The sequence below is a fragment of the Oncorhynchus kisutch genome, linkage group LG4 (genome assembly GCF_002021735.2).
Source record: "Oncorhynchus kisutch isolate 150728-3 linkage group LG4, Okis_V2, whole genome shotgun sequence".
NCBI classification, from domain to species: domain Eukaryota; kingdom Metazoa; phylum Chordata; class Actinopteri; order Salmoniformes; family Salmonidae; genus Oncorhynchus; species Oncorhynchus kisutch.
The window spans coordinates 26,861,386-26,879,464 of record NC_034177.2 but is presented as its reverse complement, the minus strand read 5'-3'; the positions used below and the strand labels follow the sequence as shown (position 1 = coordinate 26,879,464).

General features: G+C 41.2%; 1 protein-coding gene across 1 annotated transcript in view; it reads left to right on the top strand.

The window, feature by feature from the left end:
* The window catches only part of LOC109889318 (nuclear pore complex protein Nup93-like), a 45,585-nt gene that overhangs the window by 11,220 nt on the left and 16,286 nt on the right, over positions 1-18,079 (top strand). Inside the window, exons 2-3 of the mRNA XM_020480672.2 lie at positions 7,218-7,404; positions 9,608-9,725. Coding sequence (XP_020336261.1) covers positions 7,226-7,404; positions 9,608-9,725 — 297 coding nt within the window. The 5' untranslated portion in view covers positions 7,218-7,225. The remainder of the gene's footprint in view (positions 1-7,217; positions 7,405-9,607; positions 9,726-18,079) is intronic.

The window sequence follows — 18,079 nt, the reverse complement described above, 5'->3', positions numbered from 1 at the left end:
CACTCCAATTTTAGGCAATTTCCTTTTTGTTCCAGTTTGCAATATTACTGTTGTCCATTCAGAACATTCGTCTTCACCAAATTTACTCGACGCGCTGCTTAATTCGAACTCAGCATCCACTTCCGCCATCTTCCCACTTCAACGTTCTGTGCAAAATCAAATGCTTACATACTTCAGTTAATTTGCATGCACTTCAGTCTTGTGCACATGCCTTCGGTCATGAGCAAACTCATGTCTGAAGTCTGCAGGTATTTATACTAAACCAATATATGAACGCAACTATTTCAACGATTTTACTGTGTTCTAGTTCCTAATAAGGAAATTAGTAAATTGTCTAAAACTCATTAGGCCTTAATCTATACATTTCAAATGACTGGGCAGGGGCACAGCCATGGGTGGGCCTGGGAGGGCATAGGCCCACACACTGGGGAGCTAGGCCCAGCCAATCAGAATGAGATTTTCCCCACAAAAGGACTTTATTACAGACATAAATACTCCTCCGTTTCATCGGGTGTCTGGTCTCAGACGATCCCACAGGTGAAGAAGCCGGATGTGTGGAGGTCCTGGGCTGGTGTGGTTCTACGTGGTCTGTGGTTGTGAAGCTGGTTGGACATACTGCCAAATGTTCTAAAATGACTGGTGGTGGCTTATGGTAGAGAAATACAATTTTTATTCTCTGGCAACAGCTCTGGTGGACATTCCTGCAGTCAGCTTGTCAATTGCATGCTACCTCAACTTGACACCTGTGGCATTGTGTTATGTGACAAAACTGCACATTTTAGGGTGGCCTTTTATTGTCCCCAGCACAAGGCGCACCTGTTTAATGATGCTGTTTAATCAGCTTCTTGATATGCCACACCTGTCAGGTGGATGGGTTATCTTGGCAAAGGATTTTGCACAACAACTCTAAATGCAATCGTGTGTTAAACAGTTTTGTAAAATAGTCATTTTTATTTCTCAACTGGTAATTGAACTGCACATCCCATTCAACATTCAAGTGCATAGGCAACAAGCTATCAGTGCGTCACCCACCACTACACAATGCGAGCTGGAGGCATTATGTATTCCGAAACCTGAATGTTTTCTTTCACATTATGAGCCATGTCTTACCTTGCTTCAAAGTAGCCTATAGGCAAAATCTGACCATGGAAACTTGGAGGCAATTCTTCAAAGGAGGTACATGAGTTTCAAGTTTGGGGAGGAATACAATTTATCCTACCATTCTGCGTGCCAGTTGATTTTCATATGCACATTTTTGTGGAACAGTTTCATATTGCTTTTGTTTCTCAATCATTTTCACATGGTTAATGATAAAAATCTGTTTTCATGTTATGAAAATCTAAAAGTTAAAGTCAACTAATGCGAGATCACCAGCCTCTGCCATACGGACACATTGATACACCGTGATCCATTGGCGGCTAAAGAAATAAGCTCATGGAACTCAGGCCTACTACTGCATTGGTCTATAGGCTATAACGTCCATTGTTCTGTCACACAGTGGATTGGTTATTATAGAGGGGGATTGTTGGAAAGTTTTTCAAATAGTCGTGAGAAACTTTAGTTTTAATATATTGTCATTCACAATGGATGTTAAAAAGAAACACTTTCCTACATTTCTGCACGGCAGGCCAAGGTACTTCTATGCTTGCTCAGGCGTGTGCACTCCCTCAACATTATCAGAACTCGCTCGACATTATCAGGACAGAGAAACAATGAAACAAGGAATGCGTAAGAATTGGCGGGAGACAGCTGAGCGATTCTGGAGAGAGACTCACTTATTTTGCCACACCTCCCCTTGTCACAACATTTTACTCAAGACACATCTTCACACGTTAGATGCCTTTCACTGACATTTGCAACTCAATCAGATAGGCCTATTGCCACCCGCCCTGCCCAAATTGCAGGCTTCCCAAATAAGCATAGGCTTACGAGCTTGTGATTTGAAACAATCCACATAATTTTTTTAATAGAAGTTAATGATCCTCGATTCCTCTGTGGCTCAGTCATGCTTTCTGGTGAAGTATTTTGAATTATTTTATTTATTGCTTTATAGGCAGGAGTAACTTTTATATAATTTTGACATTCATTTCCATTTACTTCCTTATTGGACCCACCATTATGCCATTTATCTCCTGTTCTATTGGTGCTCATATCAACTTTCTTTCGTTGTCCAGAACCCAAAGGCACAATCCTGGTTGTTGCATCTTTAGAATCCCCCTCTTTCTAAGTTTCTAACAGATTTTAATCTCTGTCACGTATGAAACTGCTATCAGGTGCGCAGGTTTAGAATGGTGTTTTCCTGCGAATTGCATTTCAAATCAAATCAAATTTTATTTGTCACATACACATGGTTAGCAGATGTTAATGCGAGTGTAGCGAAATGCTTGTGCTTCTAGTTCCGACAATGCAGTAATAACGAACAAGTAATCTAACTAACAATTCCAAAAATCTACTGTCTTATACACAGTGTAAGGGGATAAAGAATATGTACATAAGGATATATGAATGAGTGACGGTACAGAGCAGCATAGGCAAGATACAGTAGATGATATAGAGTACAGTATATACATATGAGATGAGTATGTAAACAAAGTGGCATAGTTAAAGTGGCTAGTGATACATGTATTACATAAGGATGCAGTCGATGATATAGAGTACAGTATATACGTATGCATATGAGATGAATAATGTAGGGTAAGTAACATTATATAAGGTAGCATTGTTTAAAGTGGCTAGTGATATATTTACATTTCCCATCAATTCCCATTATTAAAGTGGCTGGAGTTGAGTCAGTGTCATTGACAGTGTGTTGGCGGCAGCCACTCAATGTTAGTGGTGGCTGTTTAACAGTCTGATGGCCTTGAGATAGAAGCTGTTTTTCAGTATCTCGGTCCCAGCTTTGATGCACCTGTACTGACCTCGCCTTCTGGATGATAGCGGGGTGAACAGGCAGTGGCTCGGGTGGTTGATGTCCTTGATGATCTTTATGGCCTTCCTGTAGCATCGGGTGGTGTAGGTGTCCTGGAGGGCAGGTAGTTTGCCCCCGGTGATGCGTTGTGCAGACCTCACTACCCTCTGGAGAGCCTTACGGTTGAGGGCGGTGCAGTTGCCATACCAGGCGGTGATACAGCCCGCCAGGATGCTCTCGATTGTGCATCTGTAGAAGTTTGTGAGTGCTTTTGGTGACAAGCCGAATTTCTTCAGCCTCCTGAGGTTGAAGAGGCGCTGCTGCGCCTTCTTCACGATGCTGTCTGTGTGAGTGGACCAATTCAGTTTGTCTGTGATGTGTATGCCGAGGAACTTAACTTGCTACCCTCTCCACTACTGTTCCATCGATGTGGATAGGGGGGTGTTCCCTCTGCTGTTTCCTGAAGTCCACAATCATCTCCTTAGTTTTGTTGACGTTGAGTGTGAGGTTATTTTCCTGACACCACACTCCGAGGGCCCTCACCTCCTCCCTGTAGGCCGTCTCGTCGTTGTTGGTAATCAAGCCTACCACTGTTGTGTCGTCCGCAAACTTGATGATTGAGTTGGAGGCGTGTGTGGCCACGCAGTCGTGGGTGAACAGGGAGTACAGGAGAGGGCTCAGAACGCACCCTTGTGGGGCCCCAGTGTTGAGGATCAGCGGGGAGGAGATGTTGTTGCCTACCCTCACCACCTGGGGGCGGCCCGTCAGGTGGTTTGGTAAGTGTTTGAAAATAGTCCAAATGGGATTCATGTCATTCTGAGCACCGTGGATGGATGCCCTAATGGGTTATGCACCCAATGCATATGCTTACATTTCTCAAAGGGCCAGTAAATTAAAATCTTCCTGGTCACATTGTCCAGCGCCACATCTTCCTAATGGAAACTCTGGTACAGGTGCTCTAAAAAGTTGGATTAACAATACTTTCCTGTGGATTATTTGTCTCAAATTAAAAGCAGCTGAAGGACAAACCGCACAGACAAGCGGTAGAGTAAGTTCAAGTGTAATTTAATTCAAAATTCTGTGTTGTAAGGAAAAAAAAATTGCAGGCGGCATTCTGCCTTCTTCCTACAGTTTTTAGCCATTAGCTTAGCCCACGATCACCTCATGTGAACTACAATCCCGACGCTGTGTTTCAACATTTACAAAACATCAATAATCATCACTTGCGATACAACTTTCGTAACATTTAAAAATATCTACTTTTAAAAAAATTAACCAGATCAGCCAGTTGAGAACAAGTTCTCATTTACAACTGACCTGGCCAAGATCAAGCAAAGCAGTGCGACACAAACAATACAGTTACACATGGGATAAACAAACGTACAATAACACAATAGAAAAATCTATATACAGTGTTTACAAATGTAGTAACATTAGGAAGGTAAGGCAATAAATAGGCCACAGTGGCGAAATAATTAGAATTTAGCATTAATACTGGAGTGATAGATGTGCAGAAGATGAATGTGGAAGTAGAGATACTGTGGTGCAAAATAAATAAATAACAATATGGGATGAGGTAGATTGGATGGACTATTTACAGATGGGCTGTGTACAGGTGCAATGATCGGTAAGCTGCTCTGACAGCTGATACTTAAAGTTAGTGAGGGAGATATAGGACTCAAGCTTCAGTGATTTTTGCAATTCGTTCCAGTCATTGGCAGCAGAGAACTGGAAGGAAAGGCGGCCAAAGGGGGAATAGGCTTTGGGGGTGACCAGTGAAATATACCGCTGGAGCGCGTGCTACGGGTGGGTGCTGCTATGGTGACCAGTGAGCTGAGATAAGGCGGGACTTTATCTAGCAAAGACTTATAGATTACCTGGAGCCAGTGGGTTTGGCGACGAATATAAAGCCAACGAGAGCATACAGGTCGCAGTGGTGGGTAGTATATGGGGCTTTGGTGACAAAACGGATGGCACTGTGATAGACTACATCCAATTTGCTGAGTAGAGTGTTAGAGGCTATTTTGTAAATGACATCGCCGAAGGATCAAGGATCGATAGGATGTTCAGTTTTACTAGGGTATGTTTGGCAGCATGAGTGAAGCATGCTTTGTTGTGTATGGCCCTTTTTATCAATGAGAGAAAGAACCCTTCAAAAAAAAAATACACTTACTGTAGCAGTTTTGCACCAATCCATACAGCTATGGAGCATCCATCTGACGAAACTACGCTTCCCGAGTTCCGCTTACCCACAGGTGTTCGGAGCATACAAGATGGCTAATTATCACAGGTGGTTGCCTCTTGTAACATGGAGATAGGTCCGTGTGGGAACACTAACCTATCAAGGGGTATATCAATTTAACTTTTATTTTTAACTTTTTTCTCGTGATATGAAAGATAAGGTCCTTATGCTTCCAAAACTGTACCGCAAGTGACACGTGTTAATGTTCAGATTTGAGCGTAGGGGCTCTTAACAAAACTCCCCCGTACAGAACACGCCTTCGTCCATGACTCTTTTGTGTAATGTAATGGAACTAAGAGTCATGATCAAGGGCTCAGGCTGTATAAACCAATGAATTGTGTATCTAAATTTGCTGCAACCACCGTCCAATCAACAATAACATTACATGCACTGACATTACGTACTGTGTATTTGGAAAGTATTCTTCCCACATTTTGTTACGTTACAGCCTTATTCTCAAATTGATGGGGGAAAAAATATTTTATGAATCTACACACACTACCTCATAACGACAAAGCAAAAACAGGTTTTAAAAAATGTTTGCAAATGTATAAAAAAAAATGAAATATTCTATTTACATAACCTGTACTCAGTACTTTGTTGAAGCACCGTTGGCAGCAAGTACAGCCTCGAGTATGACACTACAAGTTTGGCACACCTGTATATGGGGAGTTTCTCCCATTCTTCTCTACAGATCCTCTCAAACTCTGTCAGGTTGGATTAGGAGCATCGCTGCACAGCTATTTTCAGGTGTCTCCTGAGATGTTTGATTGGGTTCAAGTCCAGGCTCTGGCTGGGGCACTCAATGACGTTCGGAGACTTGTCCCGAAGCCACTCCCGTGTTGTCTTGGCTGTGTGCTTAGGGTCATTGTCCTGTTGGAAGGTGAACCTTCGCCCCAGTCTGAAGTCCTGAGCGCTCTGGAGCAGGTTTTCATCAAGGATCTCTCTGTACTTTGCTCTGTTCATCTTTCCCTCAATTCTGACTCCCAGTCCCTAGCGCTGAAAACATCCCCACAGCATGATGCTGCCACCAATATGCTTCACCGTAGTGATTGTGTTAGGTTTCCTCCAGACATGACGCTTGGCATTCAGGCCGAAGAGTTCAATCTTGGTTTCATCAGACCAGCGAATCTTGTTTCTCATGGTCTGTGAGTCCTTTAGGTGCCTTTTGGCAAACTTCAAGCAGGCTGTCATGTGCCTTTTACTGAGGAGTGGCTTCCATCTAGCCACTCTACCATAAAAGCTTGATTGGTGGAGTTCTGAAGAGATGGTTGTCCTTCTGAAAGGTTCTCCCACCTCCACAGAGGAAATCTGGAGCTCTGTCAGAGTCACCATTGGGTTCTTGGTCACCTCCCTGACCAAGGCCCTTCTCTCCCAATTGCTCAGTTTGGCCGGGGGAGCAAGCTCTAGAAAGAGTCTTGGTGGTTCCAAACTTATTCCATTTAAGAATGATGGGAGGCCACTGTTTTTGGGGACCTTAAATCCTGCAGGAAATGTTTTGTTACCCTTCCCCAGATCTGTGCCTCAACACAATCCTGTCTTGGCGCTCTATGGACAATTCCTTCGACCTCATGGCTTTTTTTTTGCTCTGACATGCTCTTTCAATTGTGGGACCTTATGTAGACAGCTGTGTGCCTTTCCAAATCATGTCCAATCAATTGAATTTACCACAGGTGGACTCCAAGTAGTAGAAACATCTCAAGGATGAACACTGTAAAAACGATGCACCTGATCTCAATTTTTAGTCTCATAGCAAAGTGTCTGAATACTTATGTAAATAATGTATTTCTGTTTTTTATTTTGAAAACATTTGCAAAAATGTCTAAGAACCTGTTTTCAATTTGTCGTCATGGGGAATTGTCTGTAGATTGTTTAGGAACATTTTCTATTTAGTCCATTAGAATAAGGCTGTAACGTAACATAATGTGGAAAAGTCTGAATACTTTCCGACTGCACTGTAACACACTATCATGTGATTCAATCTGTTAAAGCCATAAAGACTGCATGTAATTTAATCCAGAATAGTCATTGGTTTTTAACCCAGCCATTCTGTCCCTTAACTTCTAGTGGTTGCCATGGAAGCGGAGGGCTTTGGAGAGCTCCTGCAGCAGGCAGAGCAGCTTGCAGCGGAAACTGAGGCTGTGTCTGAGCTTCCCCATGTTGAGAGGAACCTTCAGGAGATCCAGCAGGCTGGAGAGAGGCTACGTTCCCGCACCTTAACCCGAACGTCGCAAGACGCTGCTGACGTAAAAGCGTATGTTCTCTCTTGTGTATCAGTCAGTCACAGATATTTATTTTATTTTAGAGATGACCCACACATTGAAATCACATGTGACGTGTAGGCCAGTTCCCTTTTTCTAGTAATATCTCATTATTTCCCCTGTAATGAATGAGGCTGATGGTAGTAAGATGTTGAAGTCATCTGCACAAAAGCTTATCATTGGTTATTTTTCAGATGTCAATATATCTGACTGCGTTTGGACTACTTGCAATTATGTGATCTTGTCACTATAGCGTGTGAAATAGAGGATAGATATGTTTCATCAGTATTTGTACTCTTGGACACCCAGTTTATTGGAGCTTTTCTGTTATGGGCGATGTCTTTAAGAACTTATTTATGATGGCAGGTTAATGCTGCTCCCCACATTTCACTGGCATATGAAACGCAGTGTAGCTTTTTTATGTTCTGCATTGCAGTGAACTTACTTTATGCTCCTCATGCCCTCTAGAGCAGTGGTTTTCAAACTTTTTATAGTCCTGTACCCCCTTTAAACATTGAAACTCCAGCTGCGTACCCCCTCTAGCACCAGAGTTGGCTCACTCTCAAATGTTGTTTTTTTTGCCATCATTGTAAGCCTGTCTCTCACACACACACACACACACACACACACACACACACACACACACTATACGATACATTTATTCAACATAAGAATGAGTTTGAGTTTTTGTCACAACCCGGCTCGTGGTAAGTGACAAATAGCTCTTCTAGGACCAGGGCACGAGTAATAATAATCAATAATTTAGCCCTTTTATTTAGCCATCTTACATATAAAAACGTATTTGTTCATCAAAAATGGTTAACAACTCAACACAGGTTAATGAGAACCGTGTGCTTGAAGTGATGCACATAACTCTGCAATGGGTTGTATTGGAGAGGCTCTGTCTTAAATCCTTATCCACAAACAGTCTGTGCTTGTATTTAGTTTTCATGCTAGTGAGGCCCGAGAATCCACTCTCACATAGGTACGTGTTTGCAAAGGGCATCAGTGTCTTAACAGCACAATTTGCCAAGGCAGGATACACTATCCTGATTAAATACTATTTTCACAGAACCGTCTCTCTTGTTCAGATATCGGTAAGTGGACTGGAGGCAAGGCATGAAAGGGATAACGAATCCAGTTGTTTGTGTCATCTGTTTTGGGAAAGTACCTGTGTAATTGCTCACCCAACTCACTCATGTGCTTCGCTATATCACATTGTCTGTAAGCTTGAGTTAATTTGCACACAAAAAAATCATACAATGATGGAAATACATGTTTGTTTTCCTTGTTAATGCAGACAGAGAAGAGCTCCAACTTCTTAATCATAGTCTCAATTTTGTCCCGCACATTAAATCTAGTTAAGGAGAGTCCCTGTATTCCTAGATTCAGATCATTCAGGTGAGGAAAAAACATCACCCAGATAGGCCAGTCATGTGAGAAACTTGTCATCATGCAAGCGGTTAGACAAGTTAAAATTAAAGAACACATTAAGCTTGTCTCTCAATTTAACAAACCTGTCAATACTCTGCCCCTTGATAACCATCGCACTTCTGTATGTTATAAAAGTGTTACATGGTCGCTGCCCATATCATTGCATAGTGCAGAAAATACATGAGAGTTCAGGGGCCTTGCTTTAACCATTTTCACTGTAGTGTCCAAAACGTCTTTCAAGCTGTCAGGCATTCCTTTGGCAGCAAGAGCCTCTCTGTAGATGCTGCAGTGTACCCATGTGGTGTCGGGAGCAACTGCTTGCACGCACGTTACCACTCCACTATGTCTCCCTGTCATGGCTTTTGCACCATCAGTACAGATACAAACATGAGTAGCAGCTATGTTTGGCTACACACGGACCGTTAGTGGAATTCCCGCGAGAGAGTAATGGTTAATGTGATTGGATGTTAATTATTTGACTAGGCTACCTGTATTTGACATTGTGTTGTTATTTTGCTGAACATCTAGATGGTTTAATTTTATTTTTGACAGTGAAACTAGGCTACCCAGGAAAAGAAAACTCACCCACATCTATAGCCCCGTTGGAAAATATAAATGAACTGTTTTTTAAAATGTGAAGCAAAAAATGAATTAGTAAAATGTGAATCACATTTTTATTTGGCGTACCCCAGTTTGGGAATACCTGCTCTAGAGGATACTATACTGAACAAACACAATCTACTCTTCCTCTGTTCCCTGTAGCTCTATCCTCCTAGGTTCCAGAGGCCTGGACATATTCCACATCTCCCAGCGTCTGGAGAGCTTGAGTGCTGCCACCACCTTTGAACCTCTGGAGCCAGTGAAAGACACTGACATCCAGGTATTCATTTCAGACTGTCTCTACGAGTGTGTGGCTACTTTTACATCCACACCTGTTCTCTGGTATGTCACAACCTTCTCTTCTGCGTTTTTCAGAGGCAAAGGCAGCCGGGCAAGTGATGGTAATGAATGTTTTTGAGTTGGTAATGATGCTTTAGTCAAACTGGCAGTTTCATATCTGGTTCTGTTAATGTCACAGCTGAGGTTTACTGCGTAATGATTTTTTTATGCTAATAGGAAACAAGCTGACGGATTCTGTTGGAGGATCATTGCAGTTTCTTATTTTTGGAAGTATTAGAAATGTGTGTCTAGGAAAAGATGTCTGACGTGGATTGTGTCCAAATCTTTACTCATCATTCTGTATATCAAACCCACTGCCTGAAGTGCTGAGAGTTTGCAATTCAAACGCATGCACAAAAGTTAACCCAACGTCCTTTGATTGGATTTGAATTGTCTTTGGTAGATGTCTATGTGATTTACATGTGGGGGTATTGAACTGTCTCTGGTACAGTTGAAGTCTGAAGTTTATATACACCTTAGCCAAATACATTTAAACTCAGTTTTTCACAATTCCTGGTATTTAATCTCACATTTAATCATTTAACTTCGTAACTGATGTCTTGATGTTGGTTCAAAATATCCACAAAATGTTCTTACCTCATGATGCTATCTATTTTGTGAAGTGCACCAGTCCCTCCTGCAGCAAAGCACCCCCATAACATGATGCTGCCACCCCTGTGCTTCACGGTTGGGATGGTGTTCTTCAGCTTGCAAGCCACCCCCTTTTTCTTCCAAACCTAACAATGGTCATTATGGCCAAACAGTTCTATTTTTGTTTCATCAGAGGACATTTCTCCAAAAAGTACGATCTTTGTCCCCACGTGCAGTTGCAGACTGTAGTCTGGCTTTTTTTATGGTGGTTTTGGAGCAGTGGCTTCTTCCTTGCTGAGCGGCCTTTCAGGTTATGTCGATATAGGACTCGTTTTTACTGTGGATATAGATACTTTTGTACCCGTTTCCTCCAGCATCTTCACAAGGTCCTTTGCTGTTGTTCTGGGATTGATTTGCACTTTTTTGCACCAAAGTACGTTCATCTCTAGGAGACAACACATCTCCTTCCTGAGCGGTATGGCGGCTGCGTGGTCCCATGGTGTTTATACTTGCATACTATTGTTTGTACAGATGAACGTGGTATCTTCAGACATTTTGGAAATGGCTCCCAAGGATGAACCAGACTTGTGGTGGTCTCACTTTTTTTCTGAGGTCTTGGCTGATTTCTTCTGATTTTCCCATGATGTCAAGTAAAGAGGCACTGAGTTTGAAGGTAGGCCTTGAAATACATCCACAGGTACACCTCCAATTGACTCAAATGATGTCAATTAGCCTATCAGAAGCTTCTATAGCCATGACATTTTCAGAATTTTTCCAAGCTCTTTAAAGGCACAGTCAATTTAGCGTATGTAAACTTCTGACCCACTGGAATTGTGATTCAGTTAAATAATCTGTCTGTAAACAACTGTTGGAAAAATTACTTGAGTCATGCAAAAAGTAGATGTCCTAACTGACTTGCCAAAACTATAGTTTGCTAAAACTTCTTCGGGATAGCCCCCTTTTTTCCCTCAATTTTCACCTAAAGGACATACCCAAATCTAACTGCCTGTAGCTCAGGCCCCGAAGCAAGGATATGCATATTCTTGTTACCATTTTAAAAGGAAACACATGGAAGTTTGTGAATTGAATGTAGAAGAATATAACACACTAGATCTGATAGAAGAAAATACAAATAATTAACCAACTCTGTTTTTTTACCACCATCTTTGAAATGCAAGGGGAAAGGCCACTGTTATAGCCATCACTCTTGTTGTAATTCCGATGGTGTCCACAAGACAGCAGCAGTGTGTGTGCAAAGTTTCAGATGGATAACTTGGAGTATGAGTGATCCTCAAGACTTTTAGTGTGAAGTCCCCAGGTTCATTTGGGCAAATTGTGAAAAAGACATTCCTATTCCATTTTTCTGCAAGAATATCGTCAAATCTGTTTACTTGGACTTTGCTTAGCTTTTCAAGTATTAGTAGCCATATTATAAGTTCAACATTTGCAAAACAACCAGTTTTCATAACTTCATAACTCTGAATATCCTTATTTTTGTCCAAAATGAAAAGGCATGCTGTCGTACAAGGTTAATACCTAAATTTTACGACATATACATGGTTTCCGGATACTCCCGGGAAGCCCAGCTCATTGGCTATCTAGTAGCTTTGTTTGACCCGGCTTGGTGCCTATTTGACAAAGATCCATTCCTTCAAGTGATGGCCGCCCGCGTCATCAGTGTGCCATGAAGGTGTCGCTCTCTGACCAAATATGGTGCCCTATAGGATATACTACACCCCTAATGAAATGGTGAAGTCTTGTTACCTTCTAGGATCTCTGAGGAATAGGTACGAATGTGATTTGACTCGTTCAAACAACATTTAGGTTTTCAAAGATTATTTTCTTTGCTAATTGAAAGAGTGGAAATACAAAATCGATCATGTGTGCTATATGGACCTTTTTAGGAAATAACATGAAGTGTCGTTTTGTTAGATAAAATCATTTTTATCTCTGGGACCCTTTGGATGATAACTCGGAGCAAGATTTCAGAATGTAAGTACACATTTCACCTTCAGAGGTGAATTTATCAAACCTATTGCGTTGAAAAAAGTTTTTTGTTGTTAGGAGCTGCTCTCAAACAATATCATGGCATTTTTTTTGTAGTGATATCTACTGTAAATTGGAAAGTGCAGTTATATTAACAAGAATTTAAGCTTTCAGCCGATATAAGATACTTATGTGCTTACGTTTGTTGTTTCTCTAAAATCTGCTATCTTGACATAACTCGTGCATGATTTACAACTGTCCCGTTGACGGAATGCCGATTCTTATTTAACAAGACATTTGTAATTGTTGAAAAACAAGTTTTAATGACTCCAACCTATGTGTATGTAAACATGGGGTGGCAGGGTAGCCTAGTGGTTAGAGCGTTGGACTAGTAACCGAAAGGTTGCAAGTTCGAATCCCCGAGCTGACAAGGTACAAGTCTGTCGTTCTGCCCCTGAACAGGCAGTTAACCCACTGTTCCTAGGCCGTCATTGAAAATAAGAATTTGTTCTTTAACTGACATGCCTAGTTAAATAACTCTAGATGTCTATGTGATTTACATTTGGGGGGTATTGCATTACAATACCCCTCAAATCAGAATTTGCCTAATTCCTCTGCCTTAACCAATGAAAAATAGCCCTTCATTAAATAGTCCTGACTCTTATTTAGGATATATCACATGATAAATATCTGTGTAATTTAAAATGGGTAAAATATAAATTTGCCTAATTTCTCAGAGCATTTCCAGTAGGAATGATGGTATTAAAAATTGCAGATCAAGATAGTTATTGCTTTCTGAACATCTGCTCTTAGCCCTGACTCCTAATCATTTAAAAAAAGTTACATGGACAAATTTGTGGATATTTTCATAATTATCGGGGATCAGAAACAACAATACGCTGAGTATACAACATATTAAGTACACCTCTTTCCCTGACTTTGCTTTCACCTGGTCAGTCTATGATTCTTTATTGATGCCATCTGTTAAATCTACTCCAATCAGTGGATTTTGAAGCATTGAGACATGGATTGTGTATGTGTGCTATTCAGAGGGTGAATAGGCAACACAAAAGATTGAAGTGCCTTATAACGGCTTATGACAGGCGCACTGGTTTGCACAAGTTTTGTGTCAAGAACTGCAACGCTGCTGTTTTTTTCACGCTCAACAGTTTCCTGTCTATCATGAATACATTTGGAAACCTGCATCCCTGTAGAACGCTATAGACACCTTGTACAGTCGTGGCCAAAAGTTTTGAGAATGACACAAATGTTAATTTTCACAAAGTCTGCTGCCTCAGTTTGTATGATGGCAATTTGCATATACTCCAGAATGTTATGAAGAGTGATCAGATGAATTGCAATTAATTGCAAAGTCCCTCTTTGCCATGCAAATGAACTGAATCCCCCAAAAACATTTCCACTGCATTTCAGCCCTGACACAAAGGAACCGCTGACATCATGTCAGTGATTTTTCTCGTTAACACAGGTGTGAGTGTTGACGAGGACAAGGCTGGAGATCACTATGTCATGCTGATTGAGTTCGAATAACAGACTGGAAGCTTAAAAAGGTGGGTGGTGCTTGGAATCATTGTTCTTCCTCTGTCAACCATGGTTACCTGCAAGGAAACACATGCCATCATCATTGCTTTGCACAAAAAGGGCTTCACAGGCAAGGATATTTCTGCCAGTAAGATTGCACCTAAATCAACCATTTATCGGATCATTAAGAACTTCAAGGAGAGCGGTTAAATTGTTGTGAAGAAGGCTTCAGGGCGCCCAAGAAAGTCCAGCAAGCGCCAGGACCATCTCCTAAAGTTGATTCAGCTGCGGGATCAGGGCACCACCAGTACAGAGCTTGCTCAGGAATGGCAGCAGGCAGGTGTGAGTGCATCTGCACGCACAGTGAGGTAAAGACTTTTGGAGGGTGGCCTGGTGTCAAGAAGGGCAGCAAAGAAGCCACTTCTCTCCAGGAAAAACATCAGGGACACACTGATATTCTGCAAAAGGTACAGGGATTGGACTGCTGAGGACTGGGGTAAAGTCATTTTCTCTGATGAATTACATTTCTGATTGTTTGGGGCATCTGGAAAAAAGCTTGTCCGGAGAAGACGAGGTGAGTGCTACCATCAGTCCTGTGTCATGCCAACAGTAAAGCATCCTGAGCCCATTCATGTGTGGGGTTGCTTCTCAGCCAAGGGAGTGGGCTCATTCACAATTTTGCCTAAGGACACAGCCTCTCCTAACCATCCAGGAACAGTTTGGTGGCAAACAATTCCTTTTCCCCATGATAGAGCACCTTGCCATAAGGCAAAAGTGATAACTAAGTGGCTCAGGGAACAAAACATCAATAATATTGGTCCATGGCCAGGAAACTCCCCAGACCTTAATCCCATTGAGAACTTGTGGTCAATCCTCGGGAGGCGGGTGGACAAACATAAACCCACAAATTCTAACAAACTCCAAGCATTGATTATGCAAGAATGGGCTTCCATCAGTCAGGAAGTGGCCCAGAAGTTAATTGACAGCATGCCAGGGCGGATTGCAGAGGTCTTGAAAAAGAAGGGTCAACACTGCAAATATTGACTCTTTGCATCAACTTCATGTTGTTGTCAATAAAATCTTTGACACTTATGAAATGCTTGTAATTATACTTCAGTATTCCATAGTAACATCTGACAAAAATATCTAAAGGTACTGAAGCAGCAAACTTTGTGGAAATTAATATTTGTGTCATTCTCAAAACCTTTGGCCACAACTGTAGAGTCCATGTCCCGAAGAATATTGCAACTCAAAATTAGGAATGTGTTCCTAATTTTTGGTATACTTGTATTTTTACTAGCTATGGAATAACCAATTGATGATCAAGTGGTGCTGTAATCTGTTCAGAACCTAAATGGATACATGCCATATTATAGTGGGTTTCAAACTAGGGCTGAGAATTGCCGGGGACCTCCCAATACAATATTATCACAATACTTTGGCGCTGATACGATTCGTGTTGCGATTCGATGCTGGGAATTTATTGTAATGTTCCAAACATATTGCTCACCATATGTCTGCTGCAGAGGGACGAGAGAGCCTTGAGAACATTTTGTTTTGATCAGTCATGGAAATTAAAGTGCTGAAAACAAATTGGTACCCTATTTCAAAAGAAGTTGGAGAACAAGCTATGAATAGTGCTGAGCGGTTTACTGAAACGTTGGTTATTTTACTTTTTTAAAGAACTCATTGACCAACATCCGTTCAATTATTTGAATTCCATTTTGGAGTTTTTTTTGGTGTGAGCTCATGAGTTTCTCTAGAGATAAATCATATCCAGCCCAAACTGTGCGATGTAGCACGGAGTTAGTTTCCAACAGGACAATATTCTAGATAGTTTAGCTCATAAAACGTGGTAATTAACTACAATGACCATAATCCCGTGCACATCTACTTGTCCGGTCTGTTTCTTTTAAACCTGCTATGGAAGAGAGAAGAATGTGTGATTGTGAGGGGATACAGAGAGCAGCTGTTTCTTCCCGAGGTATCTCTATCTGAAAATACATGATCTAAGTGATTGATAGTTGGTATTCAGCAGTCATAAAAGTATGCTTTATTTACTTAGAAATAGTGATTTTTGTCAGGCAGCAGCTCTGCAGAGATGAGAAGACATGGAATTAAATGTTAGAGTAATCAAATAATATACACCTGCCATTTTATTATTAAAGTAAGGTGAATAAATAGTTAATTAACCTTTTTATTTAAACTAGGCAAGTCACTACTAAGCAGTAATTGGCAGTTAAAACCATCATGGGACTTTTTTTAATTGATAGTTTTATTCTGTGTTCGAGCATTCAACCCACGTAATGCATAGTGCAAATTAATCTAAACCGGAATCGAAAACTGTGATAACAAATCTAACAGAAACTGAACCACCCCACTGAAAAAGCACTAATTGCTCATCACTAGCTATGAAGTTTTGATGCAGTTACAGCCAACTAGCGCAAAAATAATATTACAATATTGTCAAAACAATATGATGTATCATCAAAAATAATATCCCAACATGTAACTGTATGGATTATATTTCTTCCCCATCACTATTCCAAACTCTGTCCAGTGTCCACCTGCGAGCTGTGGCTGTTTTACAAAAGTCAATATGGAGGCATTTTATTTGTTTTTCTTTTGTGTCTACACACTGGCTTTTCCCCATCCTCCATGTGTGCTGATGAATTGCAGCTGGGATGATGTTCCCTGGGTTTTTATGCAAGTCAATGAAATGTGAAATGCCTGCTAATCAGTTAATGGTAGCTCTTACTTTCTGCCAATTGTTACATCAACGGATGATGTTTCTGCAAATCTGAAGCCATTTAGTGGGAACAGTCTGAACTGTCTCAGATGAAGGGAAACGGGAAGAACCTCCAGTCAATGTGCAGTATGTTGAAAAAGAAGATTTGCACCAGTCTATACTGTTATTCCATTGTGTTAGTAGTCACATGTAAAAGCACATGAGAAAATGAGGCTTGAAGACCGAGTTCCATCCTCTGGCCACACCCAGACTGTCAAACGTTAACACACAATGTTCTCTTTTGCTCTTAACTGGTTTGACCCTACAATATTAATTTTAGCAGTGATTAATAATATTGTTGCTGTATCAAATGCATTGATTAGCCTATTCTAGAAGAGGGTGTCGTCCACACATTAGGAAATGATCATAGAAATTAGGCCTATGACAGGGTTGTGGGGGATGGGAAGGCAGCAGATAGTCAGTGAATGATTGGGGTGTTATATTTCTGTATTGATCGCCTCATTTTTCTGATGAACCCAGTGCTACCTCTCCCACTCATAATCCCCAACCTTACATGTGGTGGGTCGGCCGGATGGAGCCTTGGTTTTACTGGAAGTGCACTTAGCCCTGCTGCAGGATTTAACAAGGCCTTTTTTAGCTGGACTCAGTTGAGTGCGTGGGCCAGACACAGTGGGAAGTGGCTGGCCTTCTACTGTTCTGTACTTTTTATCCTCCCCCTCCACTGTGCATACCTTTGCATTCCTGTCCATTTTTTCACATGACAGTTTTCATGGGCAATTAATGGAACATTTATTTAGAAAAACTGTGTGACCTTGCTGTTTAAAGCTAGTATTACTCTCACATTACTGGTGTCTCGTGTTAACCTTACGGGCAGGGAGCCTCTGTAGAGTTAATTCAAGCCACAATAAAAAGCTATTGAAGATTTATCATCAAACTGTTGGACAATAAAATTCACTTTTCTTCAAATATCCTATGTTACAAACTGTGTGCCTTGCTTGCTAAGTAATATTTTATAACTAGTCTATGGATTGCCACCCTTTTCAGCTATTTATTAGTCACGACAATTAGGCTAGTCCAGGAGATGATATTTGTATGTGGTAGCCTATGTGCAGTCAGTGGAACTGAATGGTATTTTCCCTATTGTCTGCACTGCATTCATAGCTTAGTCCTTTCAGTAGCCTAGGCACTGGTAATAATATTGTGTGGTATTCTTTACATTGAGTGTGATTTCACTGTGTAGTACTGTATGTTCAAGTGCTCAAAGGGAAGCTTAAGAAGACAAAGGAAATGCTGGATGCTGATGAGGCGTAGCCGCTCTTATCTCTGTGGGTGGCTCACAGAGAGGAATTGGGGTGTGAATGATGTCTGTAGTATATTTGGGTGGTAATGCATATGATTTCCCACATTTAAGTTGAAGGTATGTATATAGC